Here is a 27,089-nt window from a genome sequence, read left to right as displayed (position 1 = left end):
GAACTTTGACATTCTACTCACTGATAACACCACCGTCCTACTCAAATACTAACCCTAAAAATCTTTTTTGAAAACGTGTTTATAAAACACTGTTCTTGATTTAAAGATTTTATATGTAAGAAAAGTCCTGACCTCCCCCTCCAAATCACCATGTACTCCTTAATGAAATTGCCAAAAAAGACAAAGACTTACATAATGAAATTTATATTGGACTTTAGCATAGTAATTTGTTTCTGTTTTCTGATAACATATTATCCTGCTCATATATTAATCGTGACAAAAAATATTTTTGAAAATGTGTTTAAAAAAGAAGTATTGTAGTTAGTTTAAAGATTTCTTTCATAAGAAAACTGAAGACACATGGCTTCATGGTTTAGGTGTTGCAATCGTTGTTTCGCTGTGATGTTTTTGAGCAAAATACTTCACTTCATGTTGCTCCAGTCCACTTCAGATGTAAATGGGTAACCCTGTGATGTACTGGCATTCTGTTCAGGGAGAATGTTGGCTTGGTTGCCTGCCTAGCCAGGGAGGTGGTGTCGTTTGAAAACTACAACAATACAAGGAAGTGTATTGTGATCAATAGAGATATACAGCAATTTGTAAGAAAACTTATGATCCTCTTTCTCAACTAAACATCCTGTCCTCCTTGATGTCTTCCACCCACTTGTGAGCCCACAATAACTCCCAAGCGAGTGCTACTCAAGTAAAGAATCATGCTGAAGTTAAACTTCCAACCATAACAGTAATGTAAAACCTGTCCTATCAGTAGGACAATCTAAGCACAACAGTTTTCATGTTACAAACATACGTGGGTATTTATCCTAGGCATTTTTGCTTTCCTTTGCAAAATAGTAGTATAGTTGTTTAATTGTAGTGTAAAATATTTTTTAAATGCAGGAAATATTTTCACCATTTTCTCAACTGAAATATTTCACAACTTTGGAAGTTGGCCATGAAAAAGAAAAAAAAAAAGAAAAATATGGTTTCCCCTGATTTCTAAAATGTCTAATTTTTCATTCTTTCTCTATTTTGCCTTTCATCGGCTTCTGTCATTTATATTTACAATTTCACTTTCCTTCTTTCTTCTCGCTTTTCATATTCGTTTCACTTTTCCACATTTTAAGCTCACACACACGTATATATCTTTTATTTGTACAAGTCATTACACTGTGGCCATGCTGGGGCACTGCCTTGAGGAATTTTAGTCAAACTTATCGACTCCAGTATTTGTTTTCTTAAGTTTGATACTTATTCTATCAGTCTCTTTTGCTGAACCACGAAATTGTGGGGATGGAAATACACCAACACTGGTTGCCAAGTAGTGGCGGGACACACACACACACACACATATGATAGGCTTCTTTCAGTAAAAGAAATAGAATTAATTCCCACTCATTTATTTTTATTTTTAATCAAATTATTATATTTTTGCAAAGTTATAGACACACCATACCCCAAACAACACACCATATCACACTCAGCAAGACTAAACATGAGTGATGACTGACACTATTATAGCCAGACTGACACTATTATAGCCATTCTAACTACCAACTATCATACTACAGTATTGCCCAAAGCACTCTTATTTCAAAGTTGTGATGTTACTGTTAAAGATGTAAATATTTATTTGCAAATATCCCAATCTTCAAAAGTGATTTTGATATTAATCCACCTGTGAAACCCTTGATTTTAAACTATTCACATTTCAATTAAAACTTAGTTATGAAGTTATGCAGTGAACACCAGCTTAATGAAAAAACTTACTTTACTATATCTCTCTATATATTTGAATATTCTGAAAATTAATTGAAACACAGGGGTAGAAATATGATTTTGAAAGGATTAGAGCATTCACATTTTGTATTAAAATTTTCCATAATTACTTTATATATGAATCTGAATCTTCCTAAGAAATGTTCCAAACATCAGTTGTAGAAATCACAATAGCTAATCATGATATATGTATTATTTTTTAATAACATAGGCACAGGAGTGGTTGTGTGGTAAGTAGCTGGCTTACCAACCACATGGTTCTGGGTTCAGTCCCACAGTGTGGCACCTTGTGAGTGGATTTGGTAGACGGAAACTAAAAGAAGCCCGTCGTATATATATGTGTGTGTGTGTATATGTTTATTTGTCTGTGTTTGTCCCCACCAACATCGCCTGACAACCAATGCTGGTGTGTTTACGTCCCTGTAACTTAGCGGTTCGGCAAAAGAGACTGATAGAATAAGTACTAGGCTTACAAAGAATAAGTCCTGGGGTCGATTTGCTCGGCTAAAGGTGGTGCTCCAGCATGGCTGCAGTCAAATGACTGAAACAAGTAAAAGAACAGTCTGCTATTAAAAATATATGTAACTCCTAAATGTGTTGAGTGCTGCTGTCTTTTGTTTGTGCACTCATTTGTGTGTGTGTGTGTGTGTTTTAGTGGGGTATCCAGCCATAGAAACAATGCCAAAATAGACATGGTGCTCATGTAGGCTCTTCAGCTAGCCAGTGCCTATCAAACTGTCCAGCCCATGCCAGCATGAAAAACCGACATTAAATGATGATGATGATGTATGTATGTATCTATGTGTGTATATCCGTATTGTTTTATTTTCTACAAACTACCTGAAGGTAAGACTAGTTTGGTCTAGGTGGGTATGTAATCCAAAGTACTAAAAGAACACATTCTTATAAAGATTATCGTGTTACAGGTTTGAAAATAGATTGCAGTAATTAAGCCTAGAAAAATAACAGGTTTCAAATCGCTGCTTTAATAAAAACAAGGTTTAAAGAAATGTGTATTATTAAAGTCAGTTGAGTAATTTTCTCGGCCAAAAATAGTGTTCATGAATAAAGTATCTGATTTGGGTACAACACTGATTACAATAGTATATATTGAGAAATAGAAGGAAAAAATAGACATACTTTATACAAGAATCTGACAGAAAATAATATACTGTGATCTGATTATTCATTTAAAAAGTAAAGTTACCTTCTTGAGTCTTACCAACTCATAAGGGCTGGTTTCCCAGTTTCATGGCATAATATATTCCCTACTTGGACAGTTTTTTTTGCCAGCTGAGTGGACTGGAACAACATGAAATGAAGTGTTTTGCTCAAGAACACAACACATTGCCTGGACCAAGAATTGAAACCACAATCATACAATCGTGAGTCCAACACCCCTAACCACTAAGTCATGCATCTCCACACTCATTTAACCCTTTAGCATTTAAACTGGCCAAAATATTCTGTTTTATGTTTGAACTGACCAGGTCCAGCAGCTTCTTTCATCAACCTTACAATGTCATTCTAATAATAAACAGTCACATCACTGAAATCTCAAAGCTGCAAGATAATGCATTATTAATTGGAAAAATATGAGTAAATAATAAGCATTACATTTTACAGGAAAATCTAAATGTTGATCATCATCATCATCATCATCGTTTAATGTCTGCTTTCCATGCTAGCAGGGGTTGGATGATTTGATTGAGGACTGGTGAACCAGATGGCTACACCAGGCTCCAATCTGATTTGGCAGAGTTTCTACAGCTGGATGCCCTTCCTAACGCCAACCACTCAGAGAGTGTAGTGGGTGCTTTTACATGCCACTGGCAACGGCCACGCTCAAAATGGTGCATTTTATGTGCCACCTGCACAAGAGCCAGTCCAGGGGCACTGGCAACGATCTCGCTCGAAATCCTTAACCAGCTGAAAAGAAAAAGCCCTGTACTAAGATATGTTGCTTGTAATTACTGCAATGACTGTGGTAATATGTTGTTGTGTAAAACTGAAACACATTATGTAACTTGTTGAAAGCTGTGTGACTGGTAATAGTTATTAAAGCTGCAGTTGTCATGGTTGTGAAATTGTTGCATCTGACAAAATGCATTGTTTGTAATGTGTCACTTGTATAAATTTGCATAGGGTAGGCATATAGCCAACCAAATTTTTACACTAGGGTTTTCTTGGTATTTGTCTTATCAAGCCTGGAAATATGAAGCACTAACCACAGTAAATTTTGAACCCAGCTTGTATAAGGACAAAAGTACATACTGTAAAGAATTTAATGTGGTAATCTGCCATTTCTGCTATCCTCTTCCACCAGTTAATATCATCATTATCATCGTTTAATGTCTGCTTTCCATGCTGACATGGGTTGGACGGTTTGACTGAGGACTGGCAAAATAGGAAGGGCAACAGCTGGATGTCCTTCCTAATGCCAACCACTCCAAGAGTGTAGTGGGTGCTTTTTACATGTTTTTTTTTTTATATTTAAGCACACACTTGGGAATTTTAGAGGGAGGAAACTAATACTAGACTGGTACTTTTTTTTAACTTCTAATGGACAAAAGGTAAATTTGACTTCTGGAATTTGAACTCAGAATATAGAGTAACACAAGTAAATACCCACAATTCTGGCAATCTATTATCATCTAGCCACGATAATAATAATAATCCTTTCTACTAAAGGCACAAGGCTTGAAATTTTGTGGACAAGGGGCTAGTTGATTACATCAACCCCAGTGCTAAACTGTTACTTATTTTATTGACCCTAAAAGGATGAAAGGCAAAGTCAACCTCAGTGACTATTGAACTCGGAACATAAAGCCAGAAGAAATGCCGCTATGTATTTTGTCCAGTGCAGTAATGATTCGGTCAGCTCTCTGCCTCAATAACAGTAATAATTTCTAATTTAAGCACAAGACCAGGATTTTGAGCAGAGAGGGTTAGTTGAGAATATCATCACTAGTACTTGATTGAAATCAGTTTATCAACCCTGAAATGATGAAAGGTCAAGTTGGCCTTGGCTGGATTTCATCTAAACAAACAAAAAGTGGGGTTCAGGGTGACCACATTAAATACTGTGCAATATTTCATCCAATGCTTGAAGGATTCTGCTAAGCGACCATCCTCAGTAATGATAATGATAATGGTTTCAAATTTTGCCACAAGGGCAGCCATTTTGGGAGAGGGTATGTGTTGATTACATTGACCCCAGTGTTCAACTAGTACTTAATTTATCGACCCCGAAAGGATAAAAGGCAAAGTCGACCTCGGCAGAATTTGAACTCGGAATGTAGCAATGGGTGAAATACTGCTAAGCATTTAGCTCAGCATGCTAATGTGTCTGCCAGCTTGCTGCCTTAGTAGTAATAATAATAATAATAATTAATAATTAATAATTAACTAGCTGGCCCCGTGCTGTCAAAAATGACAGCTAATTGTAGTATTTTATATATAAATATGGATGGTAAATCAAATTAATACACTTGTCAATGTTATCTGGTGGTTGTCTTTTGAGATGTGACATCAATCATTTGTTACTTAAAGAACATTGGTTCACACATACATTCACATGCTTCCCTTGTACACACACACATACATATACTCACACAGAGTTGAAACGCTGTTTGATTTTTTTTTTTTTTTTCAGTGTTGAATGTTCACCATTCCACTTCCATTGCACACACACACACACACACACACACACAGCTGAAACACTCCCACTACCAGTTTGCCATCACCCCTTCCTTCCCTATTCATCTATCACCCCCTCCTTTCTCATTCACATGTTGTGACAGATGAAAACACAAGAGTATTATTATATAGTAGATATTAGTTCAAAATTTTGCCACAAGGCCAGCAAGTTCAAGGGAAGGGTAAGTGCTCAACTGGTACTTAATTTATTGACCCTGGAAAGATGAAAGGCAAAGTCAACCTCAGTGGAATTTGAACTCCAAGCAAAAAGACAGATGAAATGCCTTTAAGCATTTTGCTTGATATGGTAATGATGCTACCAGCTCACCACCCTAATAATAATAATAATAATAATAATAATGATGATGATGATGATGATGATGATGATGCGAGCTGGCAGAATCGTTAGCACGACGGGCGAAATGTTTAGTGGTATTTCGTCTGCCGCTATGTTCTGAGTTCAAATTCCGCCAAGGTTGACTTCGCCTTTCATCCTTTTTCGGCGTCGGTTAAATAAGTACCAGTTACGCACTGGAGTCAATGTAATCGACTTAATCCCTTTGTTTGTCCCCTCTATGTTTAGCTGCCTGTGGGCAATAAAGAAATAAATAATAAAAGGAAGAAAAAGAAGATAAAAGTGAGAGAAACACATGACTGTTTGACTTAATAACACTATGAATTTGTCATGCAATGATTCTCAGCCCCAGGGAATATTAATGTATAGAGGTTAGGCTAGTAATGTATAGAGGTTAGTATGTCATGTTTCTATCTGCTTACACCAGACTAGTTATATAGTTTGTTTGTTCGGGATCATTGGAGCATTAACTTAGCCTCAGATATTAAGAAAGTTTTGCATGATTTTTTTTTTTTGATTACTTAATCATTGCAGTCATACTAATAAATGCAGTTTAACATGTTAGCTGTTTATTTTTAGTGTTATGTAGTATCCTAAAGCTTTACTGCTGCTTGGCTGTGTGGAGGCGCAATGACCCAGTGGTTATGGCAGCGGACTCACAGTCATAGGATCGTGGTTTCGATTCCCAGACCAGGCATTGTGAGTGTTTATTGAGCAAAAACACCTAAAGCTCCACGAGGTTCCGGCAGGGGATGGTGACGAACCCTGCTGTACTCTTTCGCCACAACTTTCTCTCACTCTTACTTCCTGTTTCTGTTGTACCTGTAATTCAAAGGGTCAGCCTTGTCACACTGTGTCACGCTGAATATCCCCGAGAACTATGTTAAGGGTACACGTGTCTGTGGAGTGCTCAGCCACTCGCACGTTAATTTCATGAGCAGGCTGTTCCGTTGAATTTACATGCCACCGGCACAGAAGCCAGACAGCTGCTCTGGCAGCGATCACGCTCGAACGGTGCTCTTAGCGCTCCACTGGTACAGGTGCCATCACATGGGAAATAGTTTGTAGTTTAAAAAGAATGGTTTTCATTCTCACCATTTCTCTGTAGCACCAAGCTGTTTTCTCAAATCAATTGAAATATTTTTGCTTTGCAATATTATTACCAGTTTAAATATGTTTGTGGCATATTTGATCTTGTAAACAAGCCATTCACTTTGTTTTGTCATGAAGAAAATTTCTCACTGTAGACAAAACACAGTGAATTACTTGTTTATGAGTTCAAAACGTGCCACAAGCATTTTTGAACCGGTAATAACATTGCATTTATACACATCACTGCCTAGTGCTCGCGCTCTGTAATTTTTGCTTTTGTTCACTTGAAACCTTGTGAAATTTGAAAACAACTCTTAAGATGCTGCTCAAATCCAAAAGAAGCGAAAATTGCAGACAGGCTGTGTATGTATTAAGAAGCTTGCTTTCCCAATCAAATGATTCCAGGTTCAAGTCTGCTCTTGTCAGTATTAAGATTCAGTAGTTATTCTTCCACCAGTGTTTGAACTCACATCTCATACCAACATTGTATAGCTCACCACAACCGGTCTTACTCTCACCACCTCCCCTAATTTGCTAGAACTTACATTGTTTACATTTTGAAGTATTCTGATTGTTCAGTAGCCTCTGTCCATGCCATGCAATAATTTTAAACAACTCTTCACCATCATCATCATCGTCCTTCAACCTTCATTTTCCATGCTGGAAGAAGTTGTTATTGTTCTCATTTCAAAATTACCAGTTATTGTGACAAGTTCTGTCTGTTTATACTAGAGAAAACTAAACCTGCTCTCTGTTACTCGTTTAAACAAAACTATATTCATTGTGTGTGTGGAAATGGAATCAGTATTTCTGTTTTGTCATCCAAGAAATCCTTGAAATGTTACATGACATAGTTAAATAAATTTCTCTATTGTATGTTTTTTTTTATTCTTTTACTTGCTTCAGTCAATCTGACAGCGGCCATACTGGAGCACTGCCTCGAAGGGTTTTAGTCGAACAAATCAACCCCAGGACTTATTTCTTTAAAGCCTGGTACTTTTTCTATTGGGCTCTCTTTGCTAAACTGCTATGTTATGGTGATATAAACACACCAACACCAGTTGTCAAGCAATTGCGAGGGGACAAGCATAAGCATAAAGACACACACAGATATATATATATATATATATGTTTGTATGTATACACGATGGGATTCTCTCAGTTTGCGCCTACCAAATCCACTCACAAGATTTTGGTCAGCCTCATGCTATAGTAGAAGACACATGCCCAAGTTGCCATTATTTGAGTTGTAAAATAGTATTGGATTATCCCTTAACCCCTTAGCATTCACAGCTCTTTCTCATATCTGTGGCTTATTTATTCCCATTGTTTTGGTTTAATCATGTGTTATCTCATAGCTTTTAGATTTCAGTGATGTGATTGCTTATTTTGAGAATGGCATTCTCAAAATGCTTTTTGTCTCATAAAGGGTAGGTGTGAGAAACTGGATCTGGCCAGTTTGAACATAAAACAGGTAGAATATTTATACTAGATCTGGCCAGCTTAACCCTTTAGCGTTCAGATTACTCTGTCAGTTGTAATTCTTCTTTATTCACATTGTTGTGGTGAACACACCACTCTGTTGTTGCTTGTGTCAGCTGCCATTTCTAGCGTCGAAGGTCATCATCTGTAATCACTCTGAAAATATATATATGTAGGAGAGGAGTTGTAGCTTTCGTATTTTCCTTCTCCAGTCTCTTTTCTGTATCTCAGTCTTTCTAATTCTTATTCTAAAGTATTAACCAGTGACCTGTTTTGAGTACATTCTTCTTTGTCTTAAAAGTTGTGAATGGTGGTAAAGGCTGGAAGGCCTTTACCCATAAGTCTTGCATGACCAGGATTAATCAGTGACTTTCTATACCCAATAATGCTTTTGTTGATAAAATTCTTGAAATTGAATTAAGCTAAATATAAGGAAACTGAAGTGAAAGTATCTACCATTTTTTGCAATTGTGTGCTTGTTTGTTTCATCAGGGTCTAAAAAGGCTGAAGAAGAATTTAATGAACTGCCTCCGGATGAAGCCAAGGAAAGACTTACACGTTTAATTCCAATGATGGATCTAAATAAAGATGGCAAACTTGTTGTTCCTGAACTACAATCTTGGGTCTATAACTCTTTCAAGTAAGTAAAACATGGTTCATTTTAGCCATTCATATAAATATTAACTTCTTTGCTCCTCTCCTTAAGCACTGGGGTTCAGTGTAATCGATTAGCCTATCCCCACAAAATTTCAGGTTCAGTAGAATTATTATTATTATTATTATTATTATTAAGGTGGTGAGCTGGTAGAATTGTTAGTAAACTGGGCAAAATGCTTAGCAGCATTTTGTCTATCTAAATTCAAATTCTGCCTTTCTAATTCTTTAGGAGTTGATAAAATAAGTACCAGTTGAGCACTGGCGTTGATGTAATCGACTTAACCCTTCCCCCAAAATTTCAGGCTGTGTGCCTTTAATGGAAAAAATTATATTGTTAGCATAATTTCTTGAGCTGGCAAAAGCTTAAGCATGTCAAACAAAATGCTTAGCAGCATTTTGTCTGACTATATTCTGAGTCCAAATACCACAAAGGTTGACTTTGTCTTTCATCTTTTGGGGGTCGATAAAATAAGTACCAGTTGATTACTGGGGTTGATGTAATTGACCTACTCTTCTCCTAAAATCGCCAACCTTGTGCAAAAATTGTCTTTTTTATATTTTTTTTCTTTTCTCAACATGTTTGTTTTTTTCCCTAGTTCTTCCTTTTTATATTTGTAAGTCATTTCAAAAATCAATATACATGATAGTTTGTCTAGTATCATGTGATGTTGTAATATATTGATTATCATCTTTAAATAATGTCTTAAATATTTGCAAACAGTAACTTTTAATGTGTTAGTCTTGTTTTCCTTCCTATCTTTGTGCAAGATATTGCAACATTGTGACACTTGCTTCAACTGTAAATAATCCTAATGAATTTTGTAAGAAGTATTATGGACTGAATACTAAACAAATAGTTAATAAGGTCAAATACCAGTCGAAACATTATTATGAGCTGTAGATAGGCAGTATTGTTAGGGCATCAACCAATATGTTTTACAGTATTTCATCTAGTTCTTTATACTCCAGATACTGATTTTCTCAAGTCAACTTTGCTTTTCATTCCTCAAGGATCATTAAAATAAAGTACCAGTCAATTTAATTAGTTTATCCCCTCCTGTTAAAATCACTGGCATTATACCTTAACGAGAAACAATTATTAACCTGGCATTTGAAGCAACTTAACTAAAGGTATCTTGTGTAAAAATTATGGAGAGATTTAATTTAAATGCAAGCATTTATAGATGGATAGTTTCATGTCTTAGATATTAAAAATCCTTTCTACTACAGGCACAAGGCCTGATACTTGGGAGGAGGGGGATAGATGATTACATCGACTCCAGTACTCAACTGGTACTTGTTTTATCGACCCTGAAAATATGAAAGGCAACATTGACCTCTGTGGAATTTGAACTCAGAATTTGAAGGCAGACGAAATACCACGAAGCATTGCATCTGATGAGCTAATGATTTTGCCTGCTCACCGCCTTTGGTTTGATAATAATAATGCTACTGAGTTTATTCCATCAAGTTAATACTATACTATTTCATTTATTTAAGCCCTTTGGCTCCTATTAAATGTAAGCCATCAATGAATTTTCGCCACTGTTTTTGATTTTAGACTGTCGTTTTTGCTTCTCTCCAGTTGGGTCCTTCTTTTTCCATTTGGATTTTGCTGTACCACAATTGAAGGCCTTCTTCCAGGCCCTGTTGGTTTTGAATTGCCATTTATGCTGCTGTAACTTTGTAATTTTTCTAGGTAGGTGTGTTTGCCCCACACAAACCCATTTCCATCTCTAGGAAGCAGTGGTCTTTCTTAGTTTGTCCTCTATCTTTTGATCTGTCTAGTATGGGAGGCCCTACCAAAAGCTTGCGCTCTACTGACAGAGCTCTCAGGACCACTACACTGCAATAAAGATGGACTTTGTGATGGAATGCTGTCCCACCTCAGCTGAAATTATATAGTGAAATGAGTCATTCTGACTAGTCCTTGAACATTTCAACTATAAATATATATTATGACATTGAGTACTAATTTGCAATGATGACAAATTGAAATCCAATTTTAGCCAGTTCCAAAAGGAAGGAATAACTGCAGCTATTAAATTTTCACTTATACACTCAAAAAATTCCTACAAACACTATTTCCATTTCTTTTTAGTAACTTCTGTAAAATTGTGTTGGAACTCAGTAGATGGTTTATTCATTCAGTTGTTTTATATTCGTTTTTCCATTTGTCTAACCCATGCCAACATGAAAAATGGACTTTAAATGATGTAGCTGATAGTATGTGTCGGACAAATAGGTTTTGAAGCATTGTTTTACAGACAGATGCCCTCTTGCTATAAATCCTTAGTTTTTTTTTTTTTTCCACTTTGTTTCACTTGTCTTTGAAATTACAGTGCTAGAGGATGATTTGTTTACAATGTAGTTTGTTTTTCTTTCAGAAATCTTGACAAGGATGAGATTAATGAAGAATTTAGTAGCATGGATACTAATGGAGATAAGAAGATCACTTGGGAAGAATATGTGCAGAAATTTTATTCATATACACCAGAATTTCTGAAAGAAATGAAAGCAAAAGGCGGCCAAGAAAATGAAGAAATATTAAAGGTAAGGTGGATGTAACTGATATGTAATTGACCCAATCTGTTGTTTGTACATAATGTCTATAGCAAGCATGGGCAACCTTTTGCAAGAAGCAGGCCACATGAGACATGACTCATTATCAAACAGGCCCCACTCCTAAAAAATTTCAAGGTAATTCTTTGTTAGGTATGCCACTCAGAAAGCCCTGCCAGCATCTTTGTCCATGATTGACCCATAGCTTGCACAAATTCTCAAGCCTTTAATATTTAACAATTTTTGTAATGTCTAGGGTTTCTGATTATTTCCAAGAACAGCATGTTTATTTTAATTCTCTTAGTTATTGTTCACCATAACAGCTCAGGGAATTGTGTCATTCATACATTGTAAGTTTGGTTTAATTCCGAAGATTTCTTTAGCTGGATACCTTTCCTAACACCAACCACTTTACAGTGGGTGCATTTTATAACACCAGCACTAAAGAGGTTACCACACTCTGGACAAGACAAAAATAGGGATCCTTTCAACAGGCATAAGATTTTGATGATAATTGTAATTTTGTTTTGTGGAATTAGCAACCATGCCAGTGGCTCATAAAAAGCACCTTTCGAGTGCTGAGCTTCATGGAGGCAATGACAAATGACCGAGACCTTTTACAATATGCTGTGCTTGAGAAGAAAGATCCATTAAGACAAGTGAAATCATAGTCATGGCAGATACTGGTGTCATGTAACTGCCATGACTATGATTTCACTTGTCTTAATGGACACATAAAAGCACTCATTACACTCTCAGAGGGGTTGGTATTAGGAAGGGCATCCAGCCATAGAAACCACGACAAATCAGATGGGAATCTGGTGCAGCCCCTCTGCTTACCTACCTTGGTCAAACTGTCCAACACATGCCAGCATGGACAACAGACATTAAATGATGATGATGAGTTAGAACATTCTTCAGAATTTTTCCTCTTTATTGTTTCCTTCTTTTGTCTGCCTTTCTTAATACAACTTTTAGCCATTTATATAAATTCCCCCACCAGTCACCCTTGCCCGTTCTCTATATCATACAACAATGTTTACTAATATAACTTCTAAAGCAGAAAATTTTTTTGGTAACAAATTCTAAAAAAATACAAGTACAGGCATGGTTGTGTGGTTTCAACATTTCCCTTGTTACTGTTTGATTTTGAGTTTTATTTCAATGTGTGGCACCTTTGACAAATGTCTTCTATAGTGGAAGGCTTCCAAACAGCAGAAACTGTATGGAAGCCTGTTGTATTTATATTGTCCTCATAATTGTTAAGTAACGTCCATCTTCCATACAGATGCAGGTTAGACATTCCAACTAAATCTGGCAAGTTGTGGAGGTTTGTGTTGAGAGACAAAAGTATGATAAAGGGACTAGAACAAGTATCTTTTTTTTTTTTGTGGGTGGGGGATACAAGGCCACCATGCATTATACTAGGGTGGATGAGAATAGCTGGTAAGAGAGGGAAGGGGGAGATAACTAGTGACATAGAAAAGGTGGAAAATTAAGGCAAGATGATCTAATGTTGGTTTCACATTTTGACATAAGGCCAGTTATTTCAGGGGAAAGGTCAGTCGATTACATCAACCCCAGTACCCAACTGGTACTTATTTTATTAACCCCAAAAGGATGAAAGGCAAAGTCAACCTCAGTGGAATTCGAACTCAGAATGCAAAGACAGACGAAATGCTGCTAAGCTTTTTTGCCCAGCCTATGGCAATTCTGCCAGCTCATTGCCTTAAAAAATGTTTAACATTAAGAATAAAAATTAGATGTCAAAAGAAAGTGGTTTCAGCAGAAAGGGAGGGATAACTGGTAGTAGAAAATGGATATGAAATATGTAGTTCTGCTGACAGGAAGGTGAGAGGGTTGGAAGGCTTGACAGGGACAAATTGAGTGATGAACATTGTTGTGTCTATAGACATAAGTGTATGTGTGTGTCTGTACATGTTTACATGTTGCATATTTGCATAAAAGCGTTGAGCAAAAGAAAGAAGTTTACGTTATGTTGATATTCTCTGTCAACAAATTATCCTCTAGCTCTGTGTTTTCAAAGATGAAAAAAATCCCTTATGGAAGACTAATAGAGCATCCAGCTGTAAAACATACATATTTTATCTCCCATCCTATGCTAGCATGCAAAAGTAGGCATAAAACAAATGAATGAGCAACTTTTAAAATATGTTTTCTTCATTCAAAATAGATTATTGAAGATGATGAAGAGAAATTCAAAGTGGCCGATCGAAATAAGGATGGAAATTTGGATGAAAGTGAATTCCCAGCTATTCTTCATCCCTATGACTATGAATTCATGTATGATCATGAAATAAAACGAGCCCTTCGGGAACATGACAAGAACGGCGATAACAAAATAGATTTAGCTGAATATGGCATGGACAACGAAATGAGTAAGTATGCAAGCCTCATGTATTTCTCCTTTGTTTACTGCTTACAATGGCCTGCTTTTTTCTGTTGATTGCCTTGTAACTTTATGGTTCATTCTAATATTTAAGAGATGAATTATGTGCATTATTTACAATTGACAGATATTTGTCCTCATCTTGTTTGTTGTTAACCCAATGTTTCGGCTGATATACCCTCCAGCCTTCATCAGATATCTTGGGGAAATTTCGAACCTGGGTTTTCATTCCTAAGGTATTTGCTGTTGTTGTTGTCGTCGGCAGCGTCGTTGTTCAGGTCACTGCCTGGAATCGAACTTGGAATCTTAACCACTACGCCATATGCCCATGGGCAATATGGCGTAGTGGTTAAGAGCGTGGGCTACAAACCCCAAGATTCCAAGTTCGATTTCAGGCAGTGACCTGAATAATAATAATAATAACACCATCATAAAATACTTTAGGAATGAGAACCCGGGTTCGAAATTTCTCTATGACACCTGATGAAGGCTGGAGGGTATATCAGCCAAAACGTTGTGTTAACAACAAACAAGATGAGGACAAATATCCGTCAATTGTAAATAATGTAAATAATGTTTGTGGATCATTTCGAAATTTTACTGAAGTGTAAATTTTTGCGCTGCCAGTGAAAGAAACCTTTCTAAAATGCAGAATTGAATGTTTTCTTCTGCCAATACCATATTATTTTGGTCGTCTTATGCTGAGTATATGTACCTGTCTCAGAATACTGAGTATTCTTATCACTCACCCCTTCTATCATAAATCCTTCTTAAGACTATTGGGCAGAATTCTGCTTTAAGCGCACAATATAGTCCCCTATAACTACTTTATTTTTCGGAATTGTCAGAAAATTTTTGCAAATTTGTGCTCTACACAGGAATTCATACAACTCTGAAAAAAAGCAAAAAAAAAATTTCTGCGATTTAAGGGTTATTTAGTTGTTATTTTTAGCACATGACACAACCACCTCATACTATCCTCGTTTGTTTGTCACTCTGACATATTGTTGTTTTTCAATATCTTTCTCCTCACAAACACATTTAGTAGTCTATTGCTGAGATTTAAGCAAAAAATTTAGACAGTGCAGATTTTAAACTGATTTTTTTTAAAGAAAATGTGCAAAATTAGAAAAATGAGACGGGAAAAAAAAATTTCAAAGAATTACAAAAGAATTTTGTTTTCTTTTTTTCCATACTAATGTTCACGTTTCAATCCTTTGTGCCTCCCATGCTGTAAAGAGGCAAGCTAGCAAGCAGAGATAAATAGTTGTGAGGTTTCTTTTGTCATGTCAAAGGACAGAGCTACCTCACTAGTGCTGGTGTCATGAAAAATGCACCCCATATACTCTGTAAAGTGGTTGACATTATACTGGGCATTCAGCTGTAGAAAGTAAGCCAAAATGAAATGTGAGTAAAATGCTGTCTGCTGCCCCCCCTTAAATATGTACTGACTTTGACTGTGCAAACTTGTCCAACCCAAGGAAAGTGAATCTTTTGCTCTTTTACTTGTTTGAGTCATTTGACTGCGGCCATGCTAGAGCACCGCCTTTAGTTGAGTAATTCGACCCCAAGATTTATTCTTTGGATGCCTAGTACTTATTCTATCGGTCTCATTTGCCGAACCGCTAAGTTACGGGGACATAAACACACCAACATTAGTTGTCAAGCGATGTTGGGGGGACAAACACATACATACACACACACACACACATATATATACATATATATATATATATATACGACGGGCTTCTTTCAGTTTTCCGTCTACCAAATCCACTCAAGGCTTTGGTCGGCCTGAGGCTATAGTAGAAGACACTTGCCCAAGGTGCCACGCAGTGGGAATGAACCCAGAACCATGTGGTTGGTAAGCAAGCTACTTACCACACAGCCACTCCTGAATGTAAAATAATATTATATGATCACATATAAAATTGTATATTTTTGTTTTGCAATAAAATTAATTAAATATGAGCATTACTAGATTATGCTTTGAATTTGGTGAAATATGAAACCTGTAAATGGAATGAAAGAGTACTGATGTTTTCATACGTCGTTAGATAGTCCAACGTTTGAACATTAGCTGTTCAAAGCACTCGGAACAACTACTATATTATCAGCTTTGTTAATTGAAAATAATATTATTCATGTGGTGGTTGCCATTGCGATAAAAAACCTGTCTTGTTAATTTTACTTACATTTCACGTTTACTTCTCATTTTTTTTTCCCAGCTCAATCAGATGAAGCTGAAAAGATTGCTGAGAAAATGAAGTTTGGAGAATTTGATACAAATAAAGACGGTTTCTTAGATACAGAAGAAATGAAACCTTGGATCATCCCCTCTACAATGGAAAATTCCAAGGAAGAAGCTGAACATATTATGAGTGAAGCTGATACAAATAAGGACAATATTCTTAGCCAAGAAGAAATTTTAGAAAACTTTGAGACATTTGTGGGCAGTCAGGCTACTGATTATGGAAAACATCTTCATCTTGTTCACGAAGAATTATAAAACATGTTGATCAAACAATTAACTATATATCTAAAAAAAAAAACAGAGTGTATGTGTGTGTATGTTTCATTGTATGAGCTGCATTCATTTGCACAAATGCATGTATGATTAGTGTGCATAATATAGTGCTGTTCTCCATGATACTAGGAACTGGCACCTATCAAGAACAGGCTACATTTTTGGCAGCCTCAGTTTCACATGTGATACTTAATGCATGTATGTATGAATGTGAGTAATGTTTGCTATTTCATGAATTTTCTTTTTTTGATTTGGGGGTAAGGAATGGTTATTAAAATCTGAGAAAATGATTTACCACAGAATTGAAAATTTAGGGTTTCCCTAATATTTAGCTTCATCTCTTGTTTTGTTGCTTTTTGTCTTTTTTACTTTCTGTATTTTTTTTTCTCTCATTTCATAGTTTGGTTTGGTTTATTTTTTTTCTTTTACCAACTTCCAACTTGAAGAAAAAGCAGTTTTTCTTAAAAATTCTTTGACTGTCAAAATATTATAGATGTTTGCTTCAGCAGTTCTATAAATTTGCAGTTAGTCTAATTCAGTTTAAAAATAGCAAAAGAAAGAAAAACTATTAAATTTTGTTGTGGGGTTAAGAATCACAGAAATTTACAACAAAAGTTTAGAGAAAATTATATTTGTTATATTCTTTGTTGTATTACAGTTCATAGAATGTATTGAAGCATGGAGATTTTTTTTTTATTTATGTTATCATAAAATTAATGTTTAGTTCTGTTAATTTCACTTCTCTAAGAATTTTCCTGTTATTCATAATTACTGTCTCATTTTTACCCTTCATCAAGCATTGCTGCAAGGACGTAACTGTTTGTATCTCAACTGATGATTTATAAAAAAAAAGAAAGAAAAAATAGATCTGTTAACCACTGAGAAATGGTTAACTCTGTCAACGTCATCCAGCTATCTGAAGAGTGATGTATCAAACAATTTTTTACAAATGACCTCAGTTTGCGAAATAATTCAACTTATGCTAGCATGAATCAGTAAAGTTATATTGGTTCAAGTGAGAATATTGTAGCCACATTGCTTGAAGGCTCTTCAGTTCTCAGTGCTGGAAGAGATGTTAACATTTAATGAGCAAGGATAACATTGACTGAGGGCTAGAGAAAATACTCTCATATACACTCATATTCTCTCTCTCTCTCTCTCTCTCTCTCTCAGTTGTAAAATTTGGTGTATGTGTGTGTGTTTTTTTTCAGGATTGTATTGTCAGTTTCTAGTCAGTCTTCCCTAATTTTTATTTATAATGCTGAAGACTTTAAAGAAATATTTTCATATTGTTATTAACCAAGATTGGTGGGCTTCTTAAAGAAGGATTTTCCTTCCCTAGTGTCAACTCCAAATTAGAACCAGATTATTTCAATTCGTATTGAAATGATGTAAAGTTCATGGTTGAAGGAAAACATAAACTTGTCCCCTAAAAAAATATATATCTCAGGTTTATTTCATATGTAAGAAAACCTTTATAATTAGAATAATTAGTGGATCTGATATAGTGAACAGTTGATTCTCTTTGAGGCTTTATAGCAACCAAAAGACAGTTCTTCAGTTTGCAATTCAAATCACAATGGAGATTTTTGTTCCACCCTTCCAAGATCATTGAGTACCAGTAAAAGAATAACCTGTTATAAACATATTCCATTCAAACCTAAGTAGTCACACCTGTGTAAGATGTGTAAATTATTCTTTAGTTAAATGCTATTGAAAGTAAATCAACTATTTTCTATGCTCTTAAGAAATACATAAACATCACAGCTACTCCATTGTTCTTTCTCAATAATTCAATCACTTACATAAGATACACTTTAAATTTAGTTCCATTGTGTAGCACTTGAGTAAGTGTTCTCTGCTATAGCCCCAGATCAACCAATGCCTTGAGTAAATTTGGTGGATAGAAACTGTACTGAGCCTGTTGCATATGAGTGTGTGTTTATATCTGCACTTCTCTGAAAATCATTGATATGCAAGTGATGACATTATTTTCTCCTGTCAACAGATCATCTGCTAACTCTGCATTTTCCTTTGGAAAACAGTTACGGGTTAGGAGCAGGAAGATATCCAGCTGTAAAACAGTTCTTAAATAATATATTTGTCTAACCCGTATGTGCATGGTCATGTCAGTAATTATTAATATCATTGAAGTGTGTTGGAAAATGAGTTTGTGCCATTCTGTAGTGGTTTGTGCCATTCTATGGTGTGTATAAAACACACACCATAGTTGATGGAAAGGTGAACATTTATGGCTTTATAGTATCCAAGTGCTCTTAATTGGAATGATGAATTTTCAGTATAAACTTAAGAGGACTTGTTATGCTCATGTCATTTGAGAAACCATCATCTTGTATCAACTGCTTCATGTTGAATGAAAGTAACAATGACGTGTAACAGTTAAATGTGTGAAAAATCAATAATCAACTGCTAGCATTTTGTTCTTAGGCAAGACTCATAACCTTTCTTGTCTCAGTCTTCATTTCTATTTTATGGAATCGTCATTAATTTCCTAACTAAAAAAAAAATGAAAAATGGAAATATCACATTAGACTCATATTAAGTAAAAACTGGAATAACAGCATATTGCCAAATAAATGTGAATTGGATGGCAGCTATTTTTATTTTGGAAAAGTATATGAAAAATATGACATAATGGTGTTATTGTTCACTGTCTATTGATCAAGGTGTCACTCAGTACTGTAAGGTAGCCGGATAACTACAAGAATGTCAGATTTACAGAACTAATTGTTCTTGATTTGAAATATTGATAAAAATATGGAAAGGAAATTCATTACAGATTTTAAAGTTTAACAAAAACGACTTGTGAATAACACTAGTTTGCAAAACACAGGTCTTGTGGTTAGGGTGATAATTTCTCAACGCAGTGTTCTCATGTTGCCTCTGTCTTTGGCTCAAAAAGTATAATTCTATTTGGAAGGAAGATGTAATTTTCCAAGACAATTCATTAAAGACATCTCAGTTACCTTGAGTACTCCATGTTTGTATGGCCGTGTGTGTGTATATATATATGTTCATGTGTGAAGGAGGTTTAACAGTTGTTTTATTTAAGCATTGAATATATTGCTCCAAGGTGATCAATTTTGTTCAGACTAAAATGTTGTGAAACTGATCTTCCTTAATACTTATTTTGACAAATACACTCAGTTGTAGTAACCTTTTTGAACAAACCAATAAAACAGTTAAAATTATATTTTTGTTTTATTTGTTAATTATAATATGTTTTTTGTTTGTTCTCTCCCCCCTCCCCGACCCAGTCTGTAAGCACATGTTTCACTGTCCAATGAGAAGTTTGCTTCTTGACCACATGGCTCCAGATTTAGACCCAAAGTGTGGCACCTTGTGCATGTGTCTTCTGCTATAGCCCTAGGCTGACCGAAGTCTTAAGAGTGGCTTTGATAGACAGAAACTGAAAGAAGTCAATCATGTCCTCCACAACCGTACTCAAGAAGACTCCTTCACAGCAGAAGTGTTAATGCTGCTCCCTCAGCATTAATGCAAGACCCCTGTGCTGGTGTCACGTAAAAAGCACCTGTGCCAGTGCCACTTAAAAACCATTTGTGCCAGTACCACACAAAAACACCCAATACACTCTGTAAAGTGGTTGGTGTTAGGAAGGGCATTCAGCCATAGAGACCAAGCCAAATCAGACTGGAACCTGGTGCAGCCCTCCTGGTCAAACTGTCCAACCCATGCCAGCATGGAAAACGGACGTTAAAGGATATTGATGATATATATGTGTGTGTGTGCATGTTTATACCACTGCTGCTTGACAGTTACTGTTGGTTTGTTCACATTTCTATAAATTAGCAATTTGGTAAGAGACTGATAGAATAAGCAGTTTCCCAGCATGGCCACAGTCAAATGAGTGAATAATAAAAAGATAAAAGTATACTTAATTTTATGACCATCGGGCATGGAATAGAATGGAAGAATATTCAAATGAAATGATTTTGCTACAAAAGTCATTGTGTTGTACCTACAATCCTGAAAGTGTGACATATTAATGAGAAAATCATTAAGATTTTTAACACAACCAAACATTTCATTCACTGCTCCATTTTGCTCATTGGAACATGAACTGTGAATAACGACATTTTTCCATCACAATTATAAACAAATGTAAACTTTAACTTTTGTTAAAAATTTTAATTAGCTAAAGTTAATTTTTGTTAGCATGTAAGGAGGCCAAAATTATGAATTTTTATAATTCCATTTTTAAAACCCAATATTTGAAAGAACTGAAAATGTGCCAAAAAATCTGAAAGAATTATGCATTTTCTGAACAATAATGTAAGCTTCCTAGGAGCCAACCAATCACTGCTTCACTGGATTTCTGACGATAGGAATAACAATTGATCTTTCATCCAACTCGAGAGGAACAAACACCATACAGGATATTTTTAATTGAAAGTACTAGCTTCAGTTTTCTCTTTAGGAGGAGCTGCAATTCTAGTCAAAAGAACACACGCACAGATTGTGTATACGAGGTGGATCAAAAGGTTCCTGGGCTAGTTATGTTTAATAAAAAATAACTTATTTACCTAAGTTTTAACATCTCCTTTGAAATAGTCACTTTGCACAGCAATACACTGGTGCCACTTTTGGAATTTAGTCTGGAAGTTGTTTTCCGTAAGCAAGTCGAAGACCTGCTGCAATTCACTCTTGATCTCGACATCAGTGTTAAAACAATGACCTTTGAGCTGCATTTTCGTCTTGAGGAAGAGATGGAAGTCTGCTGGTGCTAAATCTAGCGAATAGAGCAAGTATGGAAGCAATATTATGTTGTTTTCAGTGCGAAACTCACAAGTGAGAAGAGCCCAGTGACAGGGTTCATTGTTGTTGTGAAGAATCCAGTGCGTAACACTCAAGAGATCCAATCACTTTTTCCTTTATGTCCCACAAACACTGCAAAACAGCTTTGATTGTCTTCCAATGATCTTCATGCACAAGCTGATGAATTTTCTCCACATTTCTTGGGGTGACCCTCATGGCAGTTCTTCCAGATCACTCATTTTCTTCCAGGGATGTTCTTTCAGTTTTGAAACATAGCGTACGAAACCCATTGCTTCATCGCCATAAGCTGGCTGAAGAATGCTCAATGTCTCTGTAACAGACTTCCCAAGTGTAATGCAAAATTTCTCATTGGCTCTTTGTTCCAGCTTCCTGTCCATGACAAAAATCGCAGACTACAGCATAGACATGATCACAAAAACACAAATTTCAGAACTTGCGATGAAGTAAACACAGCAATGTCACTCGGCAGTTGCTAGCACTTACTGCACACGCACCTGTGTGCTGCCATCTGTCGGCGCGCTACAAAGCTAGTCCTGAAACTTTTTGATACCACCTAGTATGTAGGTAAATATTCTTACATGCAAAAATTGGTAATCTTCCAGTTTAGGGAGGTAAATAAAAATACAAGGGAAATAACTTAACGTCTTACTAGTATTATCCGTACTGCTCTGAAATGTGTTTTTTTTTTTTTCTTAGCTGTTTATAAATAAATCACACACGTGATTGAATATCATAGTACCAGCTGCACAACAACTTATGGTAATCTTCCAGTATAGGGAAATAACGGTCAAACTAAAGCGTTTGACCCGAGCTCAAAAATGAAAAAAAGATTAGTGTAATAGGTGTTAAACAACTTGCTGTGAACGAATATGAAGAAAAAAAATGCGCGCTCGCAAACGGGTGGGGTGGGGAGAGTACGGACAATACTAGTAAGACGTTAAGTTATTTCCCTTGTATTTTATTTACTTTTTTACCTCCCTAAACTGGATGATTACCGTAAAAATTAACCTTTTTCAATGAAATAGTTACGACTGAAGAGAAATATACACAAATAATAATATATTTCATCTAAAATCCATTATTTACAGAAAATAGAGTGATGGTTGTACTGCCAACATCATCTGATTCACAGATTGATTCCATACGAGAACATTTTCTTTGTAATTACATGCTTTAGAGTTTTTGTATTAAAAACTTCTTTAAAAAATCAATTTATTAATTAGGTAATAAAACAAGGGACATAACTTTAAGTTCAATTGGTCAAATTTATAATCTTTTCTTTTCTAGGCACAAGGCCCGAAGTTTTGCGGGGTGGCGGCCAGTCGATTAGATCGACCCAGTACGCAACTGGTACTTTATTTATCGACCCCGAAGGGATGAAAAGCAGAGTTGACCTCGGTGGTAATTTATAATGGCTGTGATTATAGTTCAAAGCAAAAACATTAGGCATGTTGAAGAATATTGAATTCATAAAATAGAAATAATAAAATGTGTGTGTGTGTGTGTGTGTTATATTATATATAGAGATTACATCACATTAAATAAATTTCTGTTATTTCATAATTCCAAATAATTTCCATCATCTTTTCGCTGCAAGATAACAAATATTCTGTTCTATACAAATAATATTTGTATTACAGTTTAGTAACGTGGACGTAATTAAGAGTTTTTGATAATAATAACTCAGGTATTGTAAAGTAATATTTATTACAATTACATTTAGTAATGAATAATCTTGACCAAATTAATGTATATTTATCTTATTATTTAGCCTCAAGTTAACCACAATCCTGTGGACTAGTTGTTCTCAACTGGGGCCTCTATAATTCTTAGGGTCCATACAAGATTTTGTAGTTAATGTCTATGTGCAATAAATTGGTTATATTTCTATGATACAAAAAGTATTTAAACAATTTTTTATGCAATTCCTAATCAATTACTTATAAACATATAAAAAGATTTTTTAAAACATTAGATGGTAAAATCAGAATCAAAAGGGTCTATAGGCAAAAACAGGTTGAGGAACACTGCTGTAGTCTGTTGATCGAATGTATTTCACCCGTTCCACTCCGGTTTAATTTATGTTTTATTTATGTTTTGTTTTTTTTAATCAGACGTAGTTAATATACCTGCGCAATATCATCTAGTGTTTATTTTCCTTTCCCGATTAAGGTAGACAATGAGGTCTGCAGTGGATTTGGCTGCTCTTTCTAGCGCGTGAAGAGATTGTGCAGAGGCCTCTTTGTAGGGTCGATAAATATTTGAGATGCGCGTGTGCGCGTGTGTGTGAATGTGTGCGTGCATTTCTCCGTGTGTGTGTGTTATAAACTTGAATTTCTAAAATGCTCGGAATTAGAAGATACATTTTCAAAACCAAACAAATTAATGTAAGTCATATTAAATATATTTTAAAATCAGTTCAAAATTGTTAAGAAATCTCTATCCATTTCTTGTATACTGTATCTGCCATGCAAGCCGTTTAATTAACCTTATGGATATATGCATTATTTTAGGAACAAAACGTTGAGTGTGAGCTTAGCTGTGTGGTTACTTCGTTTAACGTCGTAATTACGGTGTAAAGCTTGCAACCATTGGCGCAATCTCACCCATCTTTTCCTTTTCTTTCTTTTACTTTGTTTATTCCCTTCGAAAGAAATACCTTGGGGAATATATTCGGCTCTTCACGTTCTTGGTTCAAATTTCTCCGAGGTCTTTCATATTTCCGTTGCAGGTAAAACAGTGCTAGTTGAGATTTTGGTTTCATTTAATCAAATAACATTCCCATTTAAATTCATGATGTCGTACCTCAGTTAGAAATGATTAAATCTGTGTAATGAATCTTATAGCAGACGACAGCGTGTGGGCTGTAAAAATGTACACGGTTCAATTACTGTCTTTATTTGACTTTATTCCTTTTTCTTCCTCTATCTTGTGTGTGTGTGTGTGTGTGTGTGTGTAGATATATGATCATTATTTACATTATTTACATTCGACGGATAGTTGTCCTCATCTTGTTTGTTGTTAACACAACGTTTCGGCTGATATACCCTCCAGCCTTCTTCAGGTGTCTTGGAGAAATTTCGAACCCGAGTTCTCATTCCTAAGGTATTTTTTCGATGTTATTATTATTATTGTTGTTGTTGTTGTTGTTGTTGTTGATGATGATGTTGTTGTTGTTGTTGTTGTTGCTGTTGTTCTTGTTATTGTTCAGGTCACTGCTTGGAATCGAATTCGGAATCTTGGGGTTAGTAGCCCGCGCTCTTAACCACTACCCTATATGTCCACGGGCGTATGCGGTAGTGGTTAAGAGCGCGGGCTACTAACCCCAAGATTCCGAATTCGATTCCAAGCAGTGACCTGAACAATAACAAGAACAACAGCAACAACAACAACAACAACAATAATGATGATAATAATAATAATAATAATAATAATAATAATAATAATAATAACATCGAAAAAAATATTTAGGAATGAGAACCCGGGTTCGAAATTTCCCCAAGACACCTGATGAAGGCTGGAGGGTATATCAGCCGAAACGTTGTGTTAACAACAAACAAGATGAGGACAACTATCCGTCGAATGTAAATAATGTAAATAATTCCTCATCTCTTAGATATAGAACTGTACAGATATCCGAGTTTGAATATGCATATATAATAATAACATCATGATATTCATGTGTGCATGCGTATGGAGGTGGAGATATCAGGTGTAGTGTTGACGAATTTTAGGAAGCATAGAGATTTTAAAGGATGCAATGTCTCGGCAGTTAACTGATGCAGGTAGTTTGTTCCATGCTTCAGCAACTCTGAGTGGGGAAAAATTTCTCCGAAAGTCATGGGAGCTGTGCTGTTTTCTGACTTTGTAGGCATGCCCACGGGTGTTAAACACATAGAATTCTGGTGATGCAAATTCCAAGTCTGGTTGCACCATAGTCATAATCAGCCTTAAATAGATGACTAGATAGCTAGAGAGCGGCTGAAAAGGTCTTGCTGAGTGATGCCAAGACACCCTCGGCCTTCTTGACAATTTCAAAGATGTGCTTTGTCCAGCGCAAATCGCTGCCGACAGTAATGCTCAGATCATGTTCACAAAAAGACTTCTTGATATTAGTGTTGTGGAGGAAATATGTGGACGCTGGGTTTTTCCTCCCAAAAATGCATGGTGGTACACGTCCACAGCCAGCTTGAGTTGTCAGTCCGTGATCCATTGCTGCACTGTGTTCAGGTCCGATTGCAGGAAAGATCTATTGTGTTCAGGATCTGTCCTTTTTATCTCCAGGTACAGCTTGATGTCATCTGCACTGTGGCATTCATTAAGTTGGCATTTATGCCGTTAATGTATGCAACAAACAAAAGGTATGCCAAAATCAAATCCCTGCGGTACATCAGATGACATCTCATAGGGTGAAGAAGGCTGTCCTTGAACTGTGATTACTTCTTTTCAACTGAGAATGAAGGACTCCAATCAGTTAAAACGATCATCTTTCACACCCATTGCAGAGAGTTTTGCCATAAGTCTTTTGTGTGGAACAGAATTAAAAGCTTTAGTCAAGGTAAACAACATCCAGCCATGAGCCGCCATCAGTGATCCGGGTGATGTCTTCGCGAAACTCGATAAGTTGATCACAGCAGCTGGAGTTAAGGATAAATCCAAATTGCGAGGGCCGGATAAGGCTGTGAGAATTCCAGAAGTTCCAGAGTTTTTCTCTGATACAGGATTCCATCAGTTTGGCAACGCAGCTAGTAAGACTGATTGGATGATAGTTGACAGGCGACGTGCGGTCACCCTTTTTGAACAGAGGAATGTCACTGGCAGTTTTCCACTGCTCCGGAGTAGCACCGTTGTTAAAACAGAATTGAAAGAAGAGTGAAAGCTGGTGCAGAAGAAAATACCCACCACGTTTGAGAAGCAGGTACGTAACACCATCAAGACCAGGAGAAGCATAGTTGCGCTTATTCTTAAGGTGACGTCGCAGCATTGCAGGTGAGATATGAACAGATAGTAGTAATCTACAAACACAAGTTGGAATTACTATGTTTTCAGTACTCAAGGAAAGGACCACGTGCGCTGCCAGTGCCCCTGGACTGGCTCTTGTGCGGGTGGCACATAAAAGACACCATTTCGAGCGTGGTCGTTTTCGTGCGGGTGACACGTAAAAGCACCCACTACACTCTCTGAGTGGTTGGCGTTAGGAAGGGCATCCAGCTGTAGAAACTCTGCCAAATTAGATTGGAGCCTGGTGTAGCCATCCGGTTGCACCAGTCCTCAGTTAAATTGTCCAACCCATGCTAGCATGGAAAGCGGACGTTAAACGATGATGATGATGATGATAATAGCCTTTTCTCTTCTCACATATTTTATATTCATTTTTGATAAGGTTTTTCAAAAAAACCGAAACATGTAAATCAATTGAAACACCCAAAAAATGTTTTAAAAAAGTAGCATTTTAATTTTTATTCATCTTCAATATCTACTTACTCGTGTGGTACTTTTACAAATCTTTTCAAATATATATATATATATATATATATATATATATATATATATATATATATATATATATATATATATATATATATATATATATATATATACATATATATATATATACTAGGTCAAAAGTACTGAATGAATCTTTATGAAATTTGGTAATTATATTCTATGCATAAGGGCCATAACCCCCATGAAAATTCATATATTTTTGC

The 27,089-nt window shown here is 36.0% G+C and overlaps 1 protein-coding gene across 5 annotated transcripts in view; it reads left to right on the top strand.

The window, feature by feature from the left end:
- Positions 1 to 19,772, top strand: part of LOC106869242 (calumenin-A) — a 39,240-nt gene extending 19,468 nt beyond the window's left edge. For all 5 annotated transcript variants that reach the window (XM_014914895.3, XM_052969979.2, XM_052969976.2 and 2 more), the window contains exons 3-6: positions 8,897 to 9,044; positions 11,449 to 11,614; positions 13,818 to 14,022; positions 16,262 to 19,772. In XM_014914895.3, coding sequence (XP_014770381.1) covers positions 8,897 to 9,044; positions 11,449 to 11,614; positions 13,818 to 14,022; positions 16,262 to 16,542 — 800 coding nt within the window. In that variant the 3' untranslated portion in view covers positions 16,543 to 19,772. The remainder of the gene's footprint in view (positions 1 to 8,896; positions 9,045 to 11,448; positions 11,615 to 13,817; positions 14,023 to 16,261) is intronic.
- The last annotated feature ends 7,317 nt before the right edge of the window (positions 19,773 to 27,089 follow it).

The sequence above is a fragment of the Octopus bimaculoides genome, chromosome 8, assembly GCF_046866305.1.
Source record: "Octopus bimaculoides isolate indiv1 chromosome 8, ASM4686630v1, whole genome shotgun sequence".
NCBI lineage: Eukaryota > Metazoa > Mollusca > Cephalopoda > Octopoda > Octopodidae > Octopus > Octopus bimaculoides.
Note: the sequence above shows the minus strand (reverse complement) of the source record. Positions and strands in the feature narration are given on the sequence as shown.